The 25,901-nt window shown below is 41.9% G+C and overlaps 1 protein-coding gene across 2 annotated transcripts in view; it reads left to right on the forward strand.

Moving 5' to 3' along the window:
• Positions 1-25,901, forward strand: part of TEK (TEK receptor tyrosine kinase) — a 101,446-nt gene that overhangs the window by 74,192 nt on the left and 1,353 nt on the right. For both annotated transcript variants that reach the window (XM_068552685.1, XM_068552684.1), the window contains 10 exons: positions 1,310-1,609; positions 9,667-9,821; positions 11,356-11,566; positions 13,928-14,038; positions 16,162-16,352; positions 16,912-17,025; positions 21,686-21,756; positions 22,724-22,764; positions 23,662-23,758; positions 25,312-25,411. In XM_068552685.1, coding sequence (XP_068408786.1) covers positions 1,310-1,609; positions 9,667-9,821; positions 11,356-11,566; positions 13,928-14,038; positions 16,162-16,352; positions 16,912-17,025; positions 21,686-21,756; positions 22,724-22,764; positions 23,662-23,758; positions 25,312-25,411 — 1,391 coding nt within the window. The remainder of the gene's footprint in view (positions 1-1,309; positions 1,610-9,666; positions 9,822-11,355; positions 11,567-13,927; positions 14,039-16,161; positions 16,353-16,911; positions 17,026-21,685; positions 21,757-22,723; positions 22,765-23,661; positions 23,759-25,311; positions 25,412-25,901) is intronic.

Consider the following 25,901-nt stretch of genomic DNA (forward strand, 5'->3'; position numbering starts at 1 on the left):
CTTGGCATTACAGTATATATTTGAGAGTAATAAAACAAATTTTCTTTCAAAATATTCTTCAGTTCAGGCTTCTCTCAATCTCATATTGGTCATTAAAAATTAGTTGGAACTTCTAGGGTTTCTTTGTAGAATTGAAAGCTTTTTCGTCATGAACCAGAGAGCTCTATTTTGATTCACTGCATTAGAACTGTCTGTGCATTTTGGAGTCCTTGGAAAGACTAGGTGTTTCTGGGTCACACCAACCGTCACTTATGCTAGGATCCTGTGGTCTCTTGTCAACTCCCAAAGTCTGAGGTTCTTTTCTGCAGCTGAGTTGCCACCTCCCCAGTAACAGGTGTGTAAACTGGCTTTTGTTTTTCCAGGCACTCTCTTCTTGTATCAATAACGTGGAAATCTCAACGGTTTTGTCTGTGTTTAGGGATGTCTTCTTCATCTTTAAAAGATTCCGACATTTAGAAGTTATAGGACAATGCAGAGAATAATACAACAAAAACCTACATTTCTACCACATAGAATTAACAACTCTTAACATTTTGTCATATTTGCTTTCAGCCTTTTTGTGGAAGTCCACAATACAGATATATCAAAATCCTCTTTAACCATCATCCCCAATCTAATTCTCTCCCCCTCTCCCCAGAGACAACCAAAATTATGAGTTTATTATGTATCTTTCCATTCAATGTTGTATAATTTTAATACATTAAGTACATCCATAAGTGTGCATATGCATATATATTCTCCATCTTGCTTTTTGAATATGTCTGCTAAGTGCTTAACATATTTTCTAACAAGTGCTTAATAAGGATAGGCCCTATGGGCCAGTGGCTAACTACAGACTAATAGGAATCTTATTTCTTCTACTTGAATCTATTTCTTAAAAGCTGTGTGACCTCAGCCAAGTCACTTAATCTCTCTGAGCCTCAATACTTACAGTAAGATTGTTATGAGGAGTCAGTGAGTTACTATATGGAAGGGCCTATATAAATGTCAGCTCTCATCATTTTTCTGTTTTCCTCAGTATCAAAAACAGTGTAATAGCAGTTTGTGGAGTAACAGAATTTCCGAGGTCTTAATTTAGTGTAAGGATGGCAAATATGTGGTGTGTGTGTGTTGCCATTTTCCTGTCTGCAGCCCCTTGTCAAGTCTGCGTCGGGTCCACTACCAACTGATTGGAGTTACCCTCTGAGATAACACTTACTAGCCATTCATGGTTTATGAGCTGACATTAACTCTCTCTCAAAAGCATAATAATCAAAGAGGTGGTAATATATCTTAAGTAAAATATTGTTTGTTTGTTTTAAATTTCTAGTTCTCCCTCCTCAACCAGAAAACATCAAGATTTCCAACATCACAGACTCCTCAGCTGTGATCTCTTGGACAATCCTGGATGGCTATTCTATTTCTTCTATCATCATCCGTTACAAGGTTCAGGGCAAGAATGAAGACCAGCACATTGATGTGAAGATCAAGAATGCCACCATCACCCAGTATCAGCTCAAGGGCCTAGAGCCCCAGACAGCTTACCAGGTGGACATCTTTGCAGAGAACAACATAGGGTCAAGCAATCCAACCTTTTCTCATGAACTGATGACTCTTTCTGAATCTCAAGGTTGGTAGAGTGGACAGGTATTTACATAGAATTATTTCTGCAGAGTATCAGAAAAGCCCCACTGTCTTACGATATTTACCCCATATTCGCATCATGTGACATAATGGGCTGGTAGGTGTCACCATCTCTAAAGAGGTCCTTGGAATGCAAATGCCCCTTGGAAGGATAACCCGTTGATCTGTTATCTATCATGAAAACTTAGGTGAACTTAGCCCATCAGTACTCCCCATCCAGCAATTGAAGCTGTGAGGGATATGAATGTGATTCCACACAGAAGGAAGACAGAGGACCCAGCTTAGTGGAGACAGCCCTGCGTGGTGCTTCAGTGGGCGCTCCAGGAACCACACTCCACTCTTTCTCAGAACGAACCCTCTTTTAGCTTGGATGACACTATGCTAGTCCGAGTTTTCTTTTACTTTTCAGATCCAGGTTATGATGTCTCCACATCCACCGCTAACCCCCACTCCAGAGAGAATAAGCCCTTTGAGATAGAGATCCCTCAGAGTTCCAAGCACACGAGGCCCAGTGTTTGAGATTTTTTTGAAATTGAAATATAGCTGATGTAATGTACAATATTATGTTAGTTTCAAGAGCACTACATAGTGATTTGACATTTGCATATATTATGAAATGATCACCACAATAAGGCTAGTAATCATCTGTCTCCATATAAAGTGATTCAATATTATTGACTATATTCCATATGCTGTATATTACATCCCCATGGCTTATTTATTTCATAACTGGAGGGTTGTACCTCTTAATCCTCTCCAGTGTTTGTGATTGGTAAAACCTGTTGAATGTAATTAGTGAACAAGGACCCCGGGGGTGGGAAGAACTGCAGCTCCTGGAGAGCCTTCCCTCTGAGGTCTGTCTGAAATTGCACTTCCTCACCCTCTACGCTCTACAGCTTGTGCAAGGGAATGTAGCTAGAGGGACATTATAGGGAAATGGTGATTTTTACAAATTTACAATTCAGACCAGAGTATTTTTACAGAAAATGTTATAGCACTGAAAACTTCTTGGTTCTCTTGAGGCCTACCTAGGGCTTAAGAAATAGAATCAAGCAAGCCCTGTTCTCAGTGCTGATTCTGTGGAACATGTTTGAAATATGCAAGGAATGATGGGTCTGCCAATTATAGAGAATTGTGTTCAATAGTTTTCACATGACACTCTTAATAAATGCATAATTTCTATAGTTACTTGTGTTTTGGTAAAACATCTACAGGCCCTAAATCCAAGCTATAAATAAAATACAGAGAGAAAAATTTAAAGACAAGATATAACAAAACTAAAAAACCCTCATCATCCCATTTCAGACATCTCTTTATGCATGTATAAAACGGAGATACGAAGAAAGGTAGCTATCACAAAAGAATAACTGTTAAAAGATAGCATCATGCTCTACATGCTGTTTCTCATAAAAATACATTGAATTTATCTTTATTTGAATTTAAATAAGGGAGAGAAGTGGAGGGGTTATACCATAGTCTTTAATAGTTTATTTTGACCTGAGCCCAAAATTTAATGGTTTTTCTCTCTCTTTCTTCTTTCCTTCCTTCTTTCCTTGTCCCATTGGTATCCTCAGGTTTTCTCCATCAGCTCTTTTTTTTTTTTTTAACATCTTTATTGTAGTATAATTGCTTTACAATGTTGTGTTAGTTTCTGCTGTATAACAAAGTGAATCAGCTATATGTATATATATATCCCCATATCTCCTCCCTCTTGCGTCTCCCTCCCACCCTCCCTACCCCACCCCTCTAGGTGGTCACAAACAAGCTGATCTCCCTGTGCTATGCAGCTGCTTCCCACTAGCTATCTATTTTACATTTGGTAGTGTATATATGTCAAGGCTACTCTCTCACTTCGCCCCAGCTTACCCTTCCCCCTCCCCATGTCCTCAAGTCCATTCTCTACGTCTGCGTCTTTATTCCTGTCCTGCTCCTAGGTTCATCAAAACAATTTTTTTTTTTTTAGATTCCATATATATGTGTTAGCATATGGTATTTGTTTTTCTCTTTCTGACTTACTTCACTCTGTATGACAGCCTCTAATTTGTTTGTTTTTATGGCTGAGTAATATTCCATTGTATATATGTGCCACATCTTCTTTATCCATTCATCTGTTGATGGACACTTAGGTTGCTTCCATGTCCTGGCTATTGTAAATAGTGCTTCAGTGAACATTGTGGTACATGTCTCTTTTTGAGTTATGGTTTTCTCAGGGTATATGCCCAGTAGTGATATTCCTGGGTCATATGGTAGATCTATTTTGAGTTTTTTAAGGAACCTCCATACTGTTCTCCATAGTGGCTGTATCAATTTACATTCCCACCAACAGTGCAAGAGGGTTCCCTTTTCTCCACACCCTCTCCAGCATTTATTGTTTCTAGATTTTTTGATGATGGCTATTCTGACCAGTGTGAGGTGATACCTCACTGCAGTTTTGTTTTGCATTTCTCTAATGATTAGTGATGTTGAGCATCCTTTCATGTATTTATTGACAATCTGTATATCTTCTTTGTAGAAATGTCTACTTAGGTCTTCTGCCCATTTTTGGAATGGGTTGTTTGTTTTTTTGATATTGAGCTGCATGAGCTGCTTGTATATTTTGGAGATGAATCCTTTGTCAGTTGCTTCATTTGCAAATATTTGCTCCCATTCTGAGGGTTGTCTTTTTGTCTTGTTTATGGTTTCCTTTGCTGTGCAAAAGCTTTTAAGTTTCATTAGGTCGCATTTGTTTATTTTTGTTTGTATTTCCATTTCTCTAGGAGGTGGGTCAAAAAGAATCTTGCTGTGATTTATGTCATAGAGTGTTCTACCTATGTTTTCCTCTAAGAGTTTGATAGTGTCTGGCCTTACATTTAGGTCTTTAATCCATTTTGAGTTTATTTTTGTGTATGGTGTTAGGGAGTGTTCTAATTTCATTCTTTTACATGTACCTGTCCAGTTTTCCCAGTGCCACTTATTGAAGAGGCTGTCTTTTCTCCATTTTATACTCTTGCTTCCTTTATTAAAGATAAGGTGACCATATGTGCATGGGTTAATCTCTGGGCTTTCTATCCTGTTCCATTGATCTGTTTTTCTGTTTTTGTGCCAGTACCATACTGTCTTGATTACTGTAGCTTTGTAGTATAGTCTGAAGTCAGGGAGCCTGATTGCTCCAGCTCCTTTTTTCCTTTCTCAAGATTGCTTTGGCTATTCGGGGTCTTTTGTGTTTACATACAAATTGTGAAATTTTTTGTTCTAGTTCTGTGAAAAATGCCATTGGTAGTTTGATAGGGATTCCACTGAATCTGTAGATTGCTTTGGGTAGTACAGTCATTTTCACAATGTTGATTCTTCCAATGAAAGAACATGGTACATCTCTCCATCTGTTTGTATCATCTTTAATTTCTTTCATCAGTGTCTTATTGTTTTCTGCATACAGGTCTTTTGTCTTCTTAGGTAGGTTTATTCCTATTTATTTTATTCTTTTTGTTGCAATGGTAAATGGAAGTGTTTCCTTAATTTCCCTTTCAGATTTTTCATCATTAGTGTATAGGAATGCAAGAGATTTCTGTGCATTAATTTTGTATCCTGCTACTTTACCAAATTCATTGGTCAGCTCTAGTAGTTTTCTGGGAGCATCTTTAGGATTCTCTATGTATAGTATCATGTCATCTGCAAACAGTGACAGCCTTACTTCTTGTTTTCTGATTTGGATTCCTTTTATTTCTTTTTCTTCTCTGATTGCTGTGACTAAAACTTCCAAAACAATGTTGAATAATAGTGGTGAGAGTGGGCAACCTTGTCTTGTTCCTGATCTTAGAGGAAATGGTTGCAGTTTTTCACCATTGAGAATGATGTTGGCTGTGGGTTTGTCATATATGGCTTTTATTATGTTGAGGTAAGTTCCCTCTATGCCTACTTTATGGAGAGAGTTTTTATCAGAAATGGGTGTTGAATTTTGTCAAAAGCTTTCTCTGCATCTATTGAGGTGATCATATGGTTTTTCTCCTTCAATTTGTTAATATGGTGTATCACATTGTTTGATTTGCATATATTGATGAATCCTTGCATTCCTGGAATAAACCCCACTTGATCATGGTGTATGATCCTTTTAATGTGCTGTTGGATTCTGTTTGCTAGTATTTTGTTGAGGAGTTTTGCATCTATGTTCATCAGTGATATTGGCCTGTAGTTTTCTTTTTTTTGTGACATCTTTGTCTGGCTTTGGTATCAGGGTGATGGTGGCCTCGTAGAATGAGTTTGGGAGTGTTCCTCCCTCTGCTATATTTTGGAAGAGTTTGAGAAGGATAGGTGTTAGCTCTTCTCTAAATGTTTGATAGAATTCGCCTGTGAAGCCATCTGGTCCTGGGCTTTTGTTTATTGTAAGAATTTCACCACAGTCTCAATTTCAGTGCTTGTGATTGGTCTGTTTATATTTTCTATTTCTTCCTGGTTCAGTCTCGGAAGATTGTGCTTTTCTAAGAATTTGTCCATTTCTTCCAGGTTGTCCATTTTATTCGCATAGTTGCTTGTAGTAACCTCTCATGATCCTTTGTATTTCTGCAGTGTCAGTTGTTACTTCTTTTTCATTTCTAATTCTGTTGATTTGAGTCTTCTCCCTTTTTTTCTTGATGAGTCTGGCTAATGGTTTATCAATTTTGTTTATCTTCTCAAAGACCCAGCTTTTAGTTTTATTGATCTTTGCTATCGTTTCCTTCATTTCTTTTTCATTTATTTCTGATTTGATTTTTATGATTTCTTTCCCTCTGCTAACTTTGAGGTTTTTTTGTTCTTCTTTCCCTAGTTGCTTTAGTTGTAATATTAGGTTGTTTATTTGAGATTTTGTTTTGTTTCTTCAGGTAGTATTGTATTGCTATAAACTTCCTTCTTAGAAGTGCTTTTGCTGCATCCCATAGGTTTTGGGTCATTGTGTTTTCATTGTCATTTGTGTCTAGGTTTATTTTGATTTCCTCTTTGATTTCTTCAGTGATTTCTTGGTTATTTAGTAGCGTATTGTTTAGCCTCCATATGTTTGTATTTTTTACAGTTTTTTCCCTGTAATTGATATCTAGTCTTATAGCATTGTGGCCAGAAAAGATACTTGATAGGATTTCAATTTTCTTAAATTTACCAAGGCTTGATTTGTGACCCAAGATATAATCTATCCTGGAGAATGTTCCATGAGCCCTTGAAAAGAAAGTGTATTCTGTTTTATTTGGATGGAATCTCTTATAAATATCAATTAAGTGCATCTTGTCTAATGTGTCATTTAAAGCTTGTTTCCTTATTAATTTTCTGTTTGGATGATCTGTCCATTGGTGTAACTAAGGTGTTAAAGTCCTCCACTATTATTGTTTTACTGTCGATTTCCTCTTTTATAGCTATTAGCAGTTGTCTTATGTATTGAGGTGCTCCTATGTTGGATGCATAAATATTTACAATTGTTATATCTTCTTCTTGGATTGATCCCTTGATCATTATGTAGTGTCCTTCTTTGTCTCTTGTAATTGCCTTTAAAGTCTATTTTGTCTGATATGAGAATTTCTACTCCAGCTTTCTTTTGATTTCCATTTGCATGGAATATCTTTTTCCATCCCCTCACTTTCAGTCTGTATGTGTCCCTAGGTCTGAAGTGGGTCTCTTGTAGACAGCATATATATGGGTCTTGTTTTTGTATCCATTCAGCCAGTCTATGTCTTTTGGTTGGAGCATTTAATCCATTTACATTTAAGTTAATTATCGACATGTATGTTCCTATTACCATTTTCTTAATTGTTTTGAGTTTGTTTTTGTAGGTCTTTCCTTCTCTTCTGTTTCCTGCCTAGAGAAGTTCCTTTAGCATTTGTTGCAAAGCTGGTTTGCTGGTGCTGAATTCTCTTAGCTTTTGATTGTCTGTAAAGGTTTTAATTTCTCCATCGAATCTGAATGAGATCCTTGCTGGGTAGAGTAATCTTGGTTGTAGGTTTTTCACTTTCATCACTTAAATATGTCTTGCCACTCCCTGCTGGCCTGCAGAGTTTCTGCTGAAAGATCAGCTGTTAACCTTATGGGGATTCCCTCATATGTTATTTGTTGCTTTTCCCTTGCTGCTTTTAATAATTTTTCTTTGTATATGATTTTTGATAGTTTGTTTAATATGTGTCTTGGCGTGTTTCTCCTTGGATTTATCCTGTATGGGGCTCTCTGCACTTCCTGGACTTGATTGACTATTTCCTTTCCCACGTTAGGGAAGTTTTCAACTGTAATCTTTTCAAATATTTTCTCAGACCCTTTCTTTTTCTATTCTTCTTCTGGGACCCCTAGAATTCGAATGTTGGTGCGTTTAATGTTGTCCCAGAGGTCTCTGAGACTTCACTCAATTCTTTTCATTCTTTTTTCTTTATTCTGCTCTGTGGTAGTTATTTCCCCTATTTTATCTTCCAGGTCACTTATCCATTCTTCTGCCTCAGTTATTGTGCTATTGATTCCTTCTAGAGTATTTTTAATTTCATTTATTGTGTTGTTCAGCATTGTTTGTTTGCCCTTTAGTTCTTCTAGGTCCTTGTTAAACGTTTCTTGTATTTTCTCCATTCTATTTCCAAGATTTTGGATCATCTTTACTATCATTACTCTGACTTCTTTTTCAGGTAGACTGCCTATTTCCTCTTCATTTGTTTGGTATGGTGGGTCTTTACCTTGCTCCTTCATTTTTTGCATATTTCTCTGTCTTCTCATTTTGCTTAACTTACTGTATTTGGGGTCTCCTTTTCACAGGCTGCAGGTTCGTAGTTCCCGTTGTTTTTGGTGTCTGCCCCCAGTGGGTGAGGTTGGGTCAATGGCTTGTGTAGGCTTCCTGGTGTAGGGGACTGGTGCCTGTACTCTGGTGAATGAGGCTGGACCTTGTCTTTCTGTTGGGCAGGGCCACGTCCAGCAGTGTGTTTTGTGGTGTCTGTGAACTTAGTATGATTTTAGGCAGCCTCCCTGCTAATGGGTTGTGTTGTGTTCCTGTCTTGCTAGTTGTTTGGCATGGGGCATCCAGCACTGGAGCTTGTTGGCTGTTGGGTGGAGCTGGGTCTTAGTGTTGAGACGGAGATCTCTAGGAGAGCTCTTGCCAATTGATATTACGTGGGGCCAGGAGGTCTCTGGTGGTCCAGTGTCCTGAACTCGGCTCTCCCACCTCAGAGGCTCAGGTTTGACACCAGGCCAGAGCACCAAGACCCTGTCAGCCAGGTGGCCAGGTATGGGGGGGATTTTCTTGCCTTTTGGGAAGTCTGAGGTCTTCTGCCAACGTTCAGTAGGTGTTCTGTAGGAGTTGTTCCACATGTAGATGTATTTTTGATGTATTTGTGGGGAGGAAGGTGATCTCTATGTCTTACTCCTCCACCATCTTGAAGGTCCCCCTGCCATAGGAGCCTCCACTGAAGATGCCAACCTCCACAAGAGCTAGAGGTACAGAGGCTTTTTTTCCAGAGGTTTTGCAGCTTGTTTTTTTTTGTTTGTTTTCCTTTGTGCTTCGTCTAGTTTCAGTTGTTCACAGGGTGCTTCACGCAGAGGCCTTGCATCTGGCACTTCAGATCAGAATGCCTAGTGAGAAAACCTCCATCAGCTCTTTAAAACAAGAAAAAAGCCAAAGCAAAATATCTTACAGACGCTATGCTCTTTAGCGTTGCAGAGCTTTAAAGCTTTTCTAGGTGGTGAAATTGTGCAGGGAGGTTTAGTCACTTACCCAAAGTCATAGATCTGGTTAGTCATTCTCACTATTACTCGATAATATTCATCTGCTTGGGCCTGTACTTGGAAGTGAACGTTGAACAAAGGACAACAATTAGTGATTAGCATGTTGCCATTTAAAAAGGACTTTTGCACATTTCTTTGGATTTATAACAGCCCTGTGAGTCGGACTCATCTCCACTGAGTTCCAGAAAATAAATGAGTAGCCCAAGGTCACCTAGCAGGGCTCAGGCTGGGCTCAGGCTGCCATTACTTTCCCATTACACTCCCATTACACTGTGACTTCTCCTGCAGATGGTCTTGGCCTCTCTCTCTACCTAGACTAACCTGCTCCTTCTCCTGTGTTCTCCGGCACAGCCCCAGCAGACCTCGGAGGCGGGAAGATGCTGCTGATCGCCATCCTTGGCTCAGCGGGAATGACCTGCCTGACAGTGCTGTTGGCCTTTCTGATCATGTTGCAGTTGAAGAGGGCAAACGTCCAAAGAAGAATGGCCCAAGCCTTCCAAAACGTGGTATGTCTCCTCTTCCTAATAGTAATAAGTGCAAGTCCACATATATGCAGAACCTTCATTTTAAAGATGTGGGTCAAAAATTTTACCTGTAAAGCAAGTATTTCCCTTAGGCAAGTTTCATCTTTTCTTTGTCTTCCATTATGAAATGGGAGATAAATAGCATGACTATATAATTTCTGGTCCAAATCAGAACAATTCTAAGAGTGAAAAGGTTGCTCTTAATAAGTATGCAGGAAGCCAAGCCTAAAGCAGGACTACTGCCCCATCAGAAAGAGAATACAGTCATACTAGTAATAAGTCACCAGCGAGGGTAATCTTGTAATATAAAGAACTGAAGATTTTTGGTAATGAAGGGCATAGGGTAACCAGACCGCAGAGTGATAGGTAATGAAGATTTGCACTAGACCAGTTTTCTCCACATTTCCCTGTTTCCAGTTTCCATTTTGTACTTCTAATATCTCTTTCAATTCTATTATCCCTCCTATATGTATGGATTACATATACGTGTGTATCTCCATTCCTGTGCACCCTTCGGTCTGCGGCCATAGTTCATGGTGCTTGGCAAGGCCTCTTTCTTTCATCTAGGCATTTGGACCAGTAAAAAGTTTAGAAAATCATACTTTACCTATAGGCACCCCGTTTGAGTCCTTTGATATACGACAGCCTGAACATTTCTCTAGTTTGTGGTTTCAAGCTCTGTAAAATTAATCTGTACCCAACTTTATTGATTCTGTATATGAAACATTGAGTACAATTACATATTCCAAATGAGGTATACCTTCCTGTACATGAGTCCCTGAGATTCCCTTCAGTACAGAACAAAGGAAGCTCTGTAATCTGACTCCTTGCCAGAGCTGGCTCAACTCAGGCTGTCCCTGGAGAGGAAGGACCAGCAAGGGGGTAGAGAGTGCTAGAGCGCATCATGGTACTGATGCTTTGTCCTGATGCCATCAGCAGCCACTGAAACTCAGGAGAAAAGGAGACGCCCTGTTGGGTTTTGCTCTAAGCATCAGTCATCTTGGGGCCACTGTCTGCACCAGAGTGGGCTTGAGAGATTCTGAGCTTTAGGACAAGTGGGAGAGAGTGAGTAAGAGCCAAGAATAGACCAAGATGACTCTAGGAAACAAAGCTCTCACAGAGGTGTGTCCTGTGACTGACCCAGATAGATCTCTGAGTTCTTTTCCAGATCAGAACTCAACACCTGCTCATTCCACAGCAGAGTAGAAACTCAAGTGTGACTAACTCAGGGATATGCTATGTCGTGGCATACATGCTGTTATCCTCCCCTCCCTCACCCCTGCAGACATAACTAATTGATTGTGGCATGCTTTGCCACTGAGGCCTGTGATCGTGCCCATGAAGCTCTATAGGCAGCCACTTCATCTGAGTGGGCCCGTTCAGTGAGCCCTGTTTCCGTTTTCATTCTAGAATTGGATACAGTATTTCTTTTTTCACCCAGTGTGGGTACAAATCAGGAGGTATTATGTACCTTAAAATTATGAAAAATCCTGACACAAAACCATTATTTTTCTAGCGGGAAGAACCAGCTGTGCAATTCAACTCAGGAACTCTGGCCCTGAACAGGAAGGCCAAAAACAACCCAGATCCTACAATTTATCCAGTGCTTGACTGGAATGACATCAAATTTCAAGATGTGATTGGGGAGGGTAATTTTGGCCAGGTTCTGAAAGCTCGCATCAAGAAGGATGGGTTACGGATGGACGCTGCCATCAAGAGAATGAAAGGTCAGTGCTTGGACTGCTCAAGTCAGCATTTTACTAGGGTGGGGGGACAGCTTGACTTCCTGTTGAATCTTTCCTCTAAGGTCTTACACTCTTCAAACAAAAAATTGGCGTGGTGTCAGAGAGAGCTGTTATGTGCAACTGAAGGTGATGTTTCCTTTGAGGGTCAGGATGTAGACATGAAGGCATAAGCTATTTAGGTACCACTGTCTTGATTCCTTGGGATGTGAGAATACAGATTCTCTGTCATACCCTGCTGACTTTGGGGGAGCATTCTTTTTCTTAATCCAGTGGTTCTCAAAATTGAGGATGCATCCGAATCACCTGGAAGCCTTGTTAAAAAAACCAGATTCTTCAGCTCCACCCCACAGTTTCTGATACAGTAAGTCTGGCGCAGGGCCAGAGAACTTGGATTTCTAATTAGTTCCCATGTGATGCTGATTCTGAGGCTTGGGAGACCACACTTGGCAAACCACTATCTTCATGGATTATCTGCGTCAACATTCCTAGAAATAGTGTTAGAAATGCATCTACTTGGGTTTCTCCCCCTCATGGTTCTACTGTATTCTAATTTCTGGGATGGCGCGTGAAAAATCTGTGTTTTTAAGCTTGCTCAGTGGCTCTTCTGTACACTCAAGTTTGAAAACCCTTGCTCTATGGTCACAGGAACTAGATCTTTTCCAGTTGTGTTCAAGACTGCTTGGGGGAAGAAAACAAAAAAAAAGACTGCCTGGGGCCTATCCATTTAATCAGATCTTCTGAGAAAGCAGAATGACTTGTTCCCTGGCAATACTAGCTGTCTTCTCTTCCGGGTGAAATGGCAGTTTAGAAATGACTTGATTGCGAAGCTGCACTGTTGCTTTTACAGCACACAGGCTTGGAAAGTGGTGTATTAGAGCCAGCAATGTAATTACTACTTTTATTGGGCAGCTCCATAATAAGGACTCTCTGAGGTTGCTGATGGGTTTTCCTTCTTTTTGACTGCAATATTAAGCCTAAGATGACAATTAACCCTAAATCTTTTTAAATCATCGCTGTTTTCCACACTGCTAGAAAACACTATGTCAGAAAATGAACAAAACAAAATAAACACAGTATTATTTATGCTTAGAGACAGTAATATTTCAAAACACACACACACACACACACACACGCACACACACACCCCTTGCTTAGCATCCAGAAATCCCTTTTTCATTTTGCTACTTTAGTTACAGGGAGCTTTAGGAAGCAGTAAAAATAGTGAGAGGAGAGAGGGTGCAGAACTTTGTAGCATCAGTTTTTATTGGCATCTGACCTGAGCTGATTGTCTACCTCATGCCCATGTGAAGAGGTAGAATAGCTTAACAGGGCACCAGGGCAGACAATTTTTTGCAGGAAAAGTCATGCATGCAAAGAGGGCAGCTACTGACAACCTTATTATAAAGAGCTTTGTTTTTTAAATGCTCCCAAGGTATTGACCCTCAGGTCCCTGTGGTATAAACAGGCTCCTCGACTTGGAATTGCCTACTTGTCAGCCTTATGGGTACCCTTAGCCCATACGAAACATCCCCATAATTTCCAAGCATGTTCAAGCATGCACATGGCTACCAGCTCCCTTCTCACCCTTTCCCCCAATGTTATTTCTTCAAAAAGCCATAATAGCATACTGTCACCGACTCAAGGCTGATCAGCCAGTTGTGTGTCGGCCACAGAGCTTTCTCTTCAGCCCGATTGGTGGTTCTCCCTCTGATCAAAGGGCTAGCGGACAGATGGAATGAAAGGAACAGAAAGAAATGCAACTGTTTCCTGACTACCAAGCAACTTCTACGAAAATGTCATTGAGATTTGAGTTTTTCCAGTAGGACTGGTTTATGAAAAAAGTAAAGTTATTATAATAAAGCAAGGTGTGTACACTACTGGTGATGTTTCACTACAACTTTGTTTTTATTCCTGAGCATATTTGTCTCTGGATGGTAGAGTTAGCTGGGAGAGCCAGAGTCTGAGAATGGACGCAGCTCCATCTCGACCAAATCATTTCCCTGGGTATTTGAGCGCTTCAACAGGAAAACTTCAGAGCAGTGGTTCTCAAGCAGGGGTGATTTTGCCCCCAGGGGGGACATCTGGTGATTTCTGGATACATTTTCAGTTGGGCTACTTGTATCTAGTGGGTCAGGTCAGAGGTGCAGCTAAACATCCTACTTCATACAGGACAGCCCCCAACAGTAAAGAAGCATCTGCATTATAGTCATCTCTGATTTCTACACAGTTTTCCAGACCTAATGGTGGCTGAGAGTACCTGAAGGTTCTGGGGAGCAGAGGGGGGACAGTTGTTTCTGAAGAGGTGCAACAGAAAGGGAACACTACTCTTTACTTTCTTCCCAGAATATGCTTCCAAAGATGACCACAGGGACTTCGCTGGGGAACTGGAGGTGCTTTGTAAACTTGGACACCACCCAAACATCATCAATCTCTTGGGAGCGTGTGAACATCGTGGTAAGATGCTCTTTTCCTGGCTTTCCTGCCAGATTTTTTTTTTTTTTTTTTTTTTTTTTAAAAACAGGCACATTCCATATTGAAATTAGGAAACACAGTCATCTAAGATTGTTATCTATTTTTTTTTAAGTTGCAGTTTCAGTCTGAATGTCTGGTCCCATTAATAGATCGTGCTGAGATTTAGTATCTTTTTGAAGGTAGATCCCAAGGCTGAATCTTTTGGCCTCTGATGTGGTTCAGCTATTACTGCCCAAAAATACCCACGGCTCCGACTTGCCTTCACCTTTGCTAATCCAGAGGTTTTCTCAGCTAGTACTAAGTGGATTGAGGCAGCCCTATGCACCAGGAAGAGTGAAGTAGATTGGTTCTTGTTAGTTGCCTACCTTTTCATTTTCCCTCCAAACCCAAGGAACTTATATTCTGAATGTTAAATCTGTGAATGCCATTAATCTACCGTAATGTGAAAGCACTGGTGATGCTTAGGTTAAAATAATAATAATAAAGCTTATATCTAATAGTATCAATACTTTGTTTTTATCCAAAACAATGTCCTGTACAATAACACTGAAGTTTTACAACTATCCTATGCCACACATACTCTTAAGTTCAACTTATATTATTAATTCAAGTATTTATTGAGTATTTCCTATTGTAATGTGTGTAATTAGCTGTGAATGAGTAGGTAACAAGAAATGTTTCATGGCTTTACCTCTGCATTCTATCTGGGTTTGTAGGTCTAAATCTATGCTTAATCTTAATTTCTCGTGGAAAAATTTGCTCCAACAAAAAAGCTCCACACAGTAATTATTTACAAACTTGACAACCTCTTGTTGACTTTGCAGCACAAATACCAACAATGGAAAAGAGACTACTTCCTCTTCCTCAATTTATTAAACTAAAAATACTGGTACTTCAAACAGCATATCATTCTGTGACCCAATAAGGGTGTAATTCTGAAAGCCAGATCATGTCTCTTAGGTTAAATAATGAAGTAATGACATTTATTTTTGAGCTATTTCCTGAGAACAGTAATCAGCATGGGACAGCAGTAAATGAAAGTTAAAAAAAAAAAGAAAGAAAGAAACCGACAACAACAGAAGAATATATATCTTTTAAAATTTTGCTCTACCGTCACATTATTGGTTGGCTCTTAAAATTTATAATTCAGTAAAGAAGTGAGAAAGCACATTCATACCAGAATTGAAGTATATCTTTCCTTATAGTACAACAGGATTCAGTGCTAGAAGATTATTTTTTTTTTGAGAATTTCACTTTCTTAGAATATCTTTGAAGTTTAAATTCATTCGACATTAAAAAAAAAAACCAAATAATTCACCTTTAAAAGACAGTAAAACCACCTTACTTTTCATTGGCTCCAAAGATCAACGTTTTTATCAAAGCAGATTACATTTTATTAAAAAAGAAAAAGGAGAAAGCAATTTGGAATAAAAATAAGACACTGCACCACAGTTCCCTGTAGGAACTATTTTGTTTTATTTTTTTCCTAAAAGGTTGAGTTTTCTGGTTTCTGTAAGCAAAAATGCAATCCTGACACTAGACTCTGCTGACTAGTGACCTACTCAGCAATACAGTGGCTTATTCCAGATTTTAGGGAGAAGCAGAAGGCAGGAGAGAGAGAAAGTTACCTGGTGTGGGTCCTTCTGCTATGGATATTTAATAATTGTTTTTTGATTAAAAAAAAATAACCTCAGGAAAAGCTAGATTCATACTGGAATAACATGCCTGGCTCATATTAGGTTCTTGATATTCAATATTGATTGAATAAAAAAATGAAAGGTGATGTGGGCTAGCTGTCTTAGATCGTCTGGAAGCAAATGCTTTGATTTCATTCTACTAGTGTCACCGAGTAGGTGACCGGAAGCTCTCTATGTCTGGTAGGGGTGGGGAGGGGAACCCTGAGAGCAAGCACTTTAAGTATTGCAGGAATGATGTCACCTGTCTTCCTCCTGGCCCCAGCATTACTGAGGTTGGTACCACTAGATGTGTAACTTTACGATAAAACAGAGGTTTATAAGCGGTTCCTGAGAATCATAGCACATCTCAGAAATATCACGGCAGCTTAGGGCTACTGATAAAGTGGTGCTGTCTCCCTTCCCGCACAGGCTACCTGTACCTGGCCATCGAGTATGCCCCCCACGGCAACCTCCTTGACTTCCTGCGCAAGAGCCGCGTGCTGGAGACGGACCCCGCGTTCGCCATCGCTAACAGCACCGCCTCCACGCTGTCCTCCCAGCAGCTCCTCCACTTTGCAGCAGATGTGGCCCGCGGAATGGACTACTTGAGCCAAAAACAGGTTCGTCCTGAGGACCTTGCTTTGGACATCTTTCCTCTGAAATTCTCTCTGGAATCAGAGTTTAGATAAGTTTGTACATTTTTTTTTTTTTTTGGTCCCTCTCTCTTCCTTAATTCCTTCTTACAATCTTCTAACTTTCATATCTTTGCTAATGTTCCATCTCTTTATATAGAAGTTAATGCCCAACACTGACGGTATGTTTATCTAGTGACTCTCATCATGTATATTTGGTGAGGTGCCTTCACCGATCTTAGCTTGGTGTGGCTCTAAATAATGCACAGTAGCAGAGGCCATTCACGGCAACTGGAAGATTTCATGACCTGGTTTTGCTTCCAGGTTGCTCCTCCAGAGACATGGGGGTCGTTCGGCAGAATCCACTCACTGAGCCTTTAGGAGAGGAACTTTAAGGGAACTGGATTCTGGTGACTTTTGAAAACCCCTTTTCACACTGACCTCTCTGTTTCCCAAAGCTCTTGCCCCTAGGCAAGAAACAAAATGGAGTGAACAAGCAAATGCGATGCTGAAAATACATGATTTTTTTTTTTTTTTTTAATTTCAGTTTATTCACAGGGACCTGGCTGCCAGGAACATTTTAGTTGGTGAAAACTATGTAGCCAAAATAGCCGATTTTGGATTGTCCCGAGGTCAAGAAGTGTACGTGAAAAAGACGATGGTAAGTTCAGAACAGACGCTGATGAGATCCTTTCCGGGGCACCCCTCTCTCTCCTGATGTCGTTTCTCTTAGAATACCATCTTTCTGTGACGACTGAGGCCTCTGACCATTTTCCCCATTGGATAATGCCCTGGCCCAGCAAACATCCTTTCTCATTTTTGATTCCTAAAATGACTGGAGGGTCCACATTTACCAATGAAGAAGGCCCTGTCACATGTGGCCAAGTAATTGAACGTGCAAGCCTCGTGCTGCAGGGACTCAGGTCTACATCCAGCCCAGACCCTGAGGTCTGGTCTCACTCAGAAACCTCTGGAGAGCTCCCACAGTCCCCTTTTGCACAGCAAACATAGGAGGGGGAAAAAGACACTTAATATACTTTCTAAAACATCAAGGAAATCAATTAATGAGGTTCCTAAATCACAAGGATGCTCTAGAGAGAAACTCGTAACTTCTAAATGCTCATATAAGATTTCCCTCTTTGCCAAAAGTTCTCTGCTCACTCTTCAAGCCCCAATGAAATCCACTTTCACCTAATGATACCTAGTCTCCTAAACAGTCACATTTTATCTTCAAATACAAGCTCCCGGGAGAACCTCACCACAGTGTTAGAAGAGACAAGCTGGACTCATTCTGCCACTTTTGTCCACCCTAGAATCATAAAGCCCTGGACGTGCCACATTCCTGGACATTAGTGCTGTGCCGACAACATGCCACCACCCTCTGCTTTCCCTGAGCGGGTGGGCAATGCAGGGCATTGGGGGTGACACACCCTGTAGTCTTTGCACGTGTTGGGTAGGTCCACTCCACTGGCCTGGCTCTCCCAGCATTACCTGGGCTCAGCCTTCTTGGGATGACTCCAGTTCTTATAACATATAGAGGGTCCTTTTACTTTTGTGGGTACCAAATTGCCTCCTAGCAAGGCTCAGGCTTCTGTGTTTATCTTCAAGCTCAGGTTTCCTTTCTCCTCAATATACTTATTTTAGTTACTGACAAGATAGCACAGAAATAATACTCAAGAATGCTTTCAAGAGGAAATGGTCCACAGTTCACAACCTGGACACGATGAATTTATTTTATTCTTTACTTATTGCCTTCCACAGGCATACATTCTTTTCCATAGTTACAATCACAGCGAACCTAACCACTTTGGAACTTTCCACTCCCTTTTTGGATGCGGTTTCGAAGTTAGTCTCCTTTGGTTCTTAGAGACCACCATGCCCCTGGTCCTGGATACTTATTAACATCAGCGCTTTTTGGAAGCCAGAGGTGCCTCCCTGAGGGCTGGTTTCCAGGCAATATTTTTTTTTTCCCTAAACTCTTCAGATTTGCCCCATTCAAAGCAGACTTTTCTCTGGGAAGGAGCTGGTCTGGTCTTAAAGAAGCAGGACCTACCACCACTCACGCATCTACGCCGGCTCTCCCCACTCCTTCTGGAAGCATCCTCCTTAGAATCCCCTTATCTCCATCACAGAATCCCTCTCCTTCCTTCACTCTGGCGTGGGTGGGGCGGGGGTTTGCCCCAGATGAGGGGAAAGAGAGGTTAACACAGTTTAGCCCCATCATCCACGCATCTTATTTGGTTGCTTTCCTTAGTCCCCCAAAGCTAAGGGTGGTTTGCTTGGCATTTCGTAAAGGGTAGGGATTTCTGTATCTTGGGGAGCTTAGGAGGAGTGCTTAGAGGGGCAGAGCACTGGTAGGGCCCAAGTCTATCTCCCAGTGGAAGGGCAAAGTGTGCAGTGGCAGCATGGGGTCTGGGGAGGAAAAGGACAGGGTCAGGGTAGGGGGAGAAAAGAGAAGGGATTGGAGAGGACCAAGCTCCCTGCAAGAAGGGTGCAGTATAGCAAGACACCACCAGAGGGCAGAGGAGCCACTTTCTCTGGCCTATCATTTAAGTCAGAGATTTTCAATTCCTATTGCACCTAGAGTCGTCTGGGGAAATTAAAAAAAATACAGATGCTGAGTCCTACGGCTTAGGTATTCTGATTCAGTTATTCTGGGGAGGGCATCCTGTATCAGTTTTTTTTTTTTAAATCCCCCCAGGCGATTCTAATACTGGAAGCGTTGCAAACTAACGTACTTAAGTGATGTGGGGTTTTACTATCATTGATTAATATATCGATCCCGTCAGCATGGATTTATTTATTACTATAATGTTTCATGCTTGTGCTAGGTTTGGGGATAATATAATTCAGACATAGTGTTCTCCTTCAAAGAGCTCAGAGACACATAATGAACAATCGTAACAGTGGATGAGGCTGAGGATGAGGAAAGTGCAGGTGCCATGGGAGCTCAGAGGAAGCACACTGCAGCTTTACAGTAAATGTCAAATAGATATTGGAGATGTAAGAATGAAGTGGATGACCTGGAGGATGTGGTATATCTAAAAATCGAGAGGCAAAGGAAAGCATGGAACCTTTGGGGATTAAGTAATTCAATATGGCTGGAGTGTGATGCAGAAAAGAGGGAGAGTTAAAATGCAAGGTTGGAACTTTCCAAGGGAGTGGAAAGTTCCAAAATGGTTAGCTTCACTGTGATTGGAACTATGGAAAAGAGTGTATGCTTGTGGAAGGCAAGAAGTAAAAAATAAAAGGCAAGGTTGGAGTTAAAATGCAAGTAGGGATAAGGTCCTGAAGAGCTTTGGATGCCAGCTAAGGATTTGGGGACTCACCTAAACTTTGGGGATCTTGTGACAACAGGGACATTAAGGAACTTTAAGGAAAGGAACCACATGGTTGTACTTGCCATTTAGAGTGATTGTGATGTGGAGAACAGGTCATTAGGGAGTGAAACTAGAGGCTGGGAGATCCGTGGAGAGGTGGTTGTCATCAGGCAGGATATGATGGTGGCCTGCACCAAGGTGATAGCAGTAGGGACAGACACATGTGGGCAGATCCAAAAGCAGTCAAATAAAAAAAAAAAGAAGTGTGCATGGAAATCAGTCATTAGGAGGTACTAGGCCAGAGGTCAGCAGGTTGGGAGTAAATGAGAGCAAAGACCAAACAGGAAATGTAGACAACTCTTTCCATTCCATAGCTGTGAAGGGGAAGAGAGAAAAACAGGTGACAGATGGGGTGGGGTGGACATAGAGAGAAGGGAGGCGTGGATGTTGAGGAGAACACTGAAGATGTAGATGTGAGAAAGGATCCTTTTTTAAAAAAAGACTATATTTTTTAGAGCAGTTTTAGGTTCACAACAAAATGGAGAGGAAGGTACAGCGATTTCCCATATACTCCCTCCCCTACACATGCATACCCTCCCCCATCATCGACATCCTCTGCCACAGTGGTACCTTTGCTACAGCCAATGGACCTGCACTGACATGCCATAATCACCCAAAGTTTATAGTTTACATCAAAGCTCACTCCCGGTGTTGTACATTCTATGGGTTTGGAGAAATTTATAAGGACATATGTCCTTCATTATGGTATCTTACAGATTTTCACTGCCCTAAAAATCCTGTTTTCTGCCTATTCAGACCCCAAACCCGACCCTACCCCTAGCAACCATGGATCCTTTTTGAGAAAGGATACTTTTATATTTAAACCTTAAAGTACAGGACAACCATTTGGGATTTATGGTCAGAAAGAGCTTCAAAATAGTGCCAGTAAATAAAGAACTGGGAGAGAATTTCACATTCAGGAAGAATCCTTGGGATCCAGGTCAGGGCTGGTCTCATGAAAGGGGAGTCTGGGAGAATGCCTGCTCTGGTTTTGAGGGGGGCTGAGAAAGATCCCTTAAATACTGCTGATTTTGCCCCACCCACTGGCTAATGTAAGCTGAAATGCCACTGTTAGAGCTTGGACAGATCTCTGGGAGGGAGGGATCCATCTCAGCAGGGTTCATGTATTCCTGGGGTGGGTCGAGAGGAAAGGAACCCAAATTCATAGTGAATTTGAGGAAACTAGGAATAAAACTCAGAAGTCAAACTTCACATTTTCCAGTCCACATCTCATTTTCCCCAGCCTGGACTCAATAAGCCAAGAAATGGGGCAAACCTGGAGGGAGTCGGGGCCAGGCACCCAAAGGGTGCGCAAGTGTCTCTCATCCTGTCTCCAAACCCAATGCACGTGGCATTGGCTAGAAGTCATCACCTCCTCTGTGAGTCACAGGCACACTCTTCCCTTTGGCCTGAAACGCTCTTTCCTCCCCCATCCACCTGATGGTGCCTACACATCTTACGGAACCGAACTCATGTGTCCCCCCCTCTGGAAACTCCTGCACAATCCCCTCCAGGCACACGCGGTCTCCTCCCATCACTGTAGCCTTTCCTGCATTACAGCTTACTTCTCAGTTCCTAGGCCTGTCTCTCCTTTCAGACCTCTGAGTGCCTCTGACAGCCACAAAGGGAATAACTGAGTGACCAGTGAAAGGACACACACATCCACACACACACGTGTGCACACATCGTTGTTTTCCTTTATATGAAACTGTGGTAGGGGCCCCTTGAGGTAAGTGGGACACTCACACAATTTGCAGGTCTTTGAATTTAAAAGCACACTTGTGGGTGGGACATGCGCAAAACAGTTCCTGAGTCTGCCACGCCTTCTGTCTGGGGACCCCCCCCCCCGTGGACTTGGGTGAGCCCCAGCTTCAGGCCAGCGGCGAGCCTTGGGAAGGGGCCCTGTCCGGCCTAAGCGGCATCTCACCTCGTTCTCTCCAGGGACGGCTCCCCGTGCGCTGGATGGCGATCGAGTCACTAAATTACAGCGTGTATACAACCAACAGTGACGTGTAAGTAAAGCCTCTCACTGCTGAGGGATTTTTTTTTTTTTTTTGTCCCAGAAAAATATCCATTTGACAAGAGGTTTTAAAGAGAAGCAGGAATATCGTATCCCTCTGGGGAATAAAGCTAATCACTAACCCCAGGAAATCACAGACTAAATGAAGCCCCACCAGAGGGGACAGTTTTCCCTGGTGGCAGGCTTTGGGTTTCTTTCTGTCGAGGAGTGACCTCAAGTGGTGAATTCCTCATCTCCAGAGGAGCAAGGGGCATCCCAGCCTTCCCATGGCTCCATTCCCCAGACTGACCTCAGCACGAGGACCTAGATCAGAGGAGGTGGCCCACAGTAGCTGCTGGGGGTCAGAGGTGGCAGGGATGGGAAGGCAGACAGACACAGTGGGAACCATCTCTGCTTGCAGCCTGCATGACAAGTCTCAGGCTGGCGGGGGACGGAAGGGTTGGGATTGAGGCCTGAGCCCTCTTGCCCAGGTTCCCTCTTTTCAGGAGGAAGAACGGAGGCCCAGAGTGTTACTCTGTCTTCAGTGTGTGCCTTTATATGTTCTCTCACATCATCTCTGCATAACTTTAAGAAATTGGTGTCCCCACTTTTGGAAGAATACACTAAGAGGCCTCGGGAGTTCTAGTCACTTGTTCCAGGTCACACGAATATCAGGTGGCAGAGATGGGATTTGACACAGGTCTGTCTGGCTTAGAATCTCCTGCTTTCCAGCTTTCCACCTTGCATGCTCTACCTAAAGCGAGTGGGAGCTCTGGCAGAACTAACACTGTTTCCCTGTTATAAGACTTCCATTGGCCGGAGAGGAGATAAATGCATGCTGTGTGCAAGGCCCTAGCCTAGGAAACAGACCTATAACTTTTCCTTTTCTGACCTAGGCTCAGTCGCCCTGGCTTTCTGGGCAGAAAGTTGACTGGGCAACATGCGTGCTGATTATTGGTTTCTCTTTTGTCCCTCTGCAGATGGTCCTATGGCGTGTTACTATGGGAGATTGTTAGCTTAGGTGAGTATCCATGTCTACCTACCAGGTGAGGCTCTAGGCAAAGGGAGTGGGCCCCTCCCGGACTCCTTTACCGTTTACTTTCATGGGTAACATTTGTACTCGGTGCCAACAGATGCCACTTGGGAAAAGAACCTTACGGGTTTCCATGTTTGAGTGTGTTTATTCCCATGGTTCTCTTTATGAAAGCCCTGTGTCTAATGTCATATTTAATACTAATAACCTGGTGGCCAAGAACTTCATTCTGAGTTGTCTCTGCTTGTGCACAGACGTCACAGAGCTGTCATAAGTTTACTTCTACAGCTTGAAGACAGTATACTATGCTGCTATGAAAAGTCACATTTTCTAAGGCCATTTAACACCATGTGAAAATGTGCATGCCAAAACCCAGAAAAAATTCCCATAATCCCAGTTTTATAAATATTACACATGAAAAAAACTGGGAGGACTACACAGAAGGATTAAAAAAAAAAGTAGTTTTTTTCTGCATTATTTTTTGTATTTTCCACAATAAATGTATTGCTTTTCTAATTAACATTGATAGATAAAATAGGAATTGCGTAACATAAATACAGACGTCCAATTAGGAAAAAGATCCATGTCATTGGCACAATAGACGTGCTGTGCGTAGACAGACCTGGGGAAGAGGAATAGCACCGGAAGGAAGGAGACCGTGGTGCATGTCTGCACTACGGAGCGGCCGCACGGGAGCACGGTCTGTAGCCGAAGTCCAGCTGTGACGTGCGGTAGGCTTGCTCCGGAGGAAGATCACGCCGGGGCTCAGCATCGCTTGACACACCCCGTCTTTCTCCCAGGCCCCTTGGCTCTATAGCCTCAGGGCAGGAGATGCTGCCTTCTGCATCCGAGGGGGCTTAGGGCGCACCGTTTCCTGTCTTCCAGGTGGCACCCCTTACTGTGGGATGACGTGTGCAGAACTCTACGAGAAGCTGCCCCAGGGCTACAGATTGGAGAAGCCCCTAAACTGTGATGATGAGGTGTAAGTCAGGCTTCACCCGGGGCCATTTTATCCTAACTTTCCCCCTGTACATTTCTTGGACTGACTCTAATGAAGGAGCTATCTGTCTGATACATACACATATGTTTACCTATATGTACACACACACACGCACACCCCACATAGTCAGAAACAAGGGGGTTCTTGAAACTAAGACTGTGATGCAATGGGCAGGGAATAACAGCTTTCTAGGCATAGAAATCCAGGAGGAATTTAAGGTGATGATTCTTGGTTGAATCTTAAGGTTGAAATGAGAAAGGGCAACAAATGCAGAAAACATCTGAAATAAATTCATGAAATTATCCATGAATAAATGTATGAAACCTTGAGACTAACGTTGGGGATAGAGATTTCAGAGCTGTTATATTAAGGAAGACAGATTTTTCTTCATAAAATCTTACTTCTATGAGGATTACTTTCCAGGAATAAGTATTCCTCTCAGGGGAATAATGATTATCTTTAGTGATGTTGCCATTCCCAGAACTAACCAATGTAAGTTGCTGCCTAACTGGCATGATTTGAAGAGTGCAAGGCTCTAGGCTGAGCAAGTAACTTATCATCCAAACCAAGCCCCTTCTAAGGGTGAAATAGGGTGCTATTATTGTTATGTTACAAGAGATATAAAACTAGACCATCCTGGGAAAACCTGGATGTACTTGAACCATCATTGGACAAAGTCCCTAAAATTCCACCTTTTGAGATTCATTCCACAAGGAGTGATATTTTCAGCCCTTATGAAACTTCTGTTAAAGAAGTACAAACTGTTCTATTGATAGAATCTCTAACACCCCAGGCTGATGGTTGAGAGCCCTCTGTGCTCTACAGTTCCCCTGAGTCACTTGGTCAGCATGTGAAATCTTGAGCCCCATTCCCAGACATGATTCTGTACATCTAGGGTGGGTCGCAGGAATCTGCATTTTAACAATACAAGTAGTTCTGGCCACATTTGAGAAAGTACTGACTTAGACCAGCACTTCCTAAACTATGTGGAAAGTGTGAGACGTAAATAAATGACACAAGAGTTCTGTGCTCAGTTATGTCTGGGAAGCTTCTAGGTTAAACCTGGTTAAAAAGGTTGTTTGTTTGTTTTTAATGGAATGACTTCTCAAGATTTTCCTGGGTCGATCCCTAAGAGGAAGATGCGATGGGTGGCATTTTGCAAATTTATTTGAGCACGGGGCCATTTTAAAAAAATAAAACACTGACATTTTGAGAGGTGTGGTATTCCAAGGGACACGCTGCCCTAGACATGTAACTCAGTTCTTTCCAGATGATCAGAATAGCTGAGACCAAGATCCCGTGGGAATGGTACCTAAAGCAGGCACTAGATCTACTGGGAGAAGAAAGGGGACTTGGATGGGGAGATGGGAGGCCTAACAGAACCTTCCTAGGTGCCGTACTTTTGTCTTTTGCTGGCTAAGCATGATGACCATGTGCTGGGTGGCTACATTCTCTTTTTTGCCATACCCTACACCTGGCTGTGCCCAGGCCTGAAGCACAGTTGTAGACTTAACCCTTTCACTCTGTTTTCAAAGGTATGATCTCATGAGACAATGCTGGCGGGAGAAGCCTTATGAAAGGCCTTCATTTGCCCAGATCCTGGTGTCCTTAAACAGGATGTTAGAAGAACGAAAGGTGAGTATGGAGATAAAAGCAGGGGTTCTTTAATTGGAATTCCTCATGTGTCCACTGTGGTTAATAAAAAGTTGATACAAGTCAACAGGTTCTCCTGAGCATGACCTTAGGTGCTATAGGGACAAAAGATGTGGACCCAACTTTGAGGAAGTTACAGTTTTGGAGGAAATAAGATTTCTATATAAGATACAGTCACACACACTAGAACAACATATAGAACTGGCTTATTCGCGCTAGAAGGAATCTTAAATCTCATCAGTCATACAGCCTGACCCTTTAATTTTATAGAGGAAGAAACAGACTTAGAAGGGTGAAAAGTGACTTGCCCAAGGACAAACAGCAGGTAGACAACACAGCGTGGGCTGCAGGTTACTATGGGGAGGATCAGGAATTCTATCAAAATTTCTAGAAAGTAGTTGACTGAGGTTTGAAAGACAAATCTAGGTTAGGGAAGTAGATGTTGAACGTCATCAAAACCCAGCTGGTAATT

This window comes from Eschrichtius robustus, chromosome 10 (assembly GCF_028021215.1).
Source record: "Eschrichtius robustus isolate mEscRob2 chromosome 10, mEscRob2.pri, whole genome shotgun sequence".
In the NCBI taxonomy this organism is placed as follows: domain Eukaryota; kingdom Metazoa; phylum Chordata; class Mammalia; order Artiodactyla; family Eschrichtiidae; genus Eschrichtius; species Eschrichtius robustus.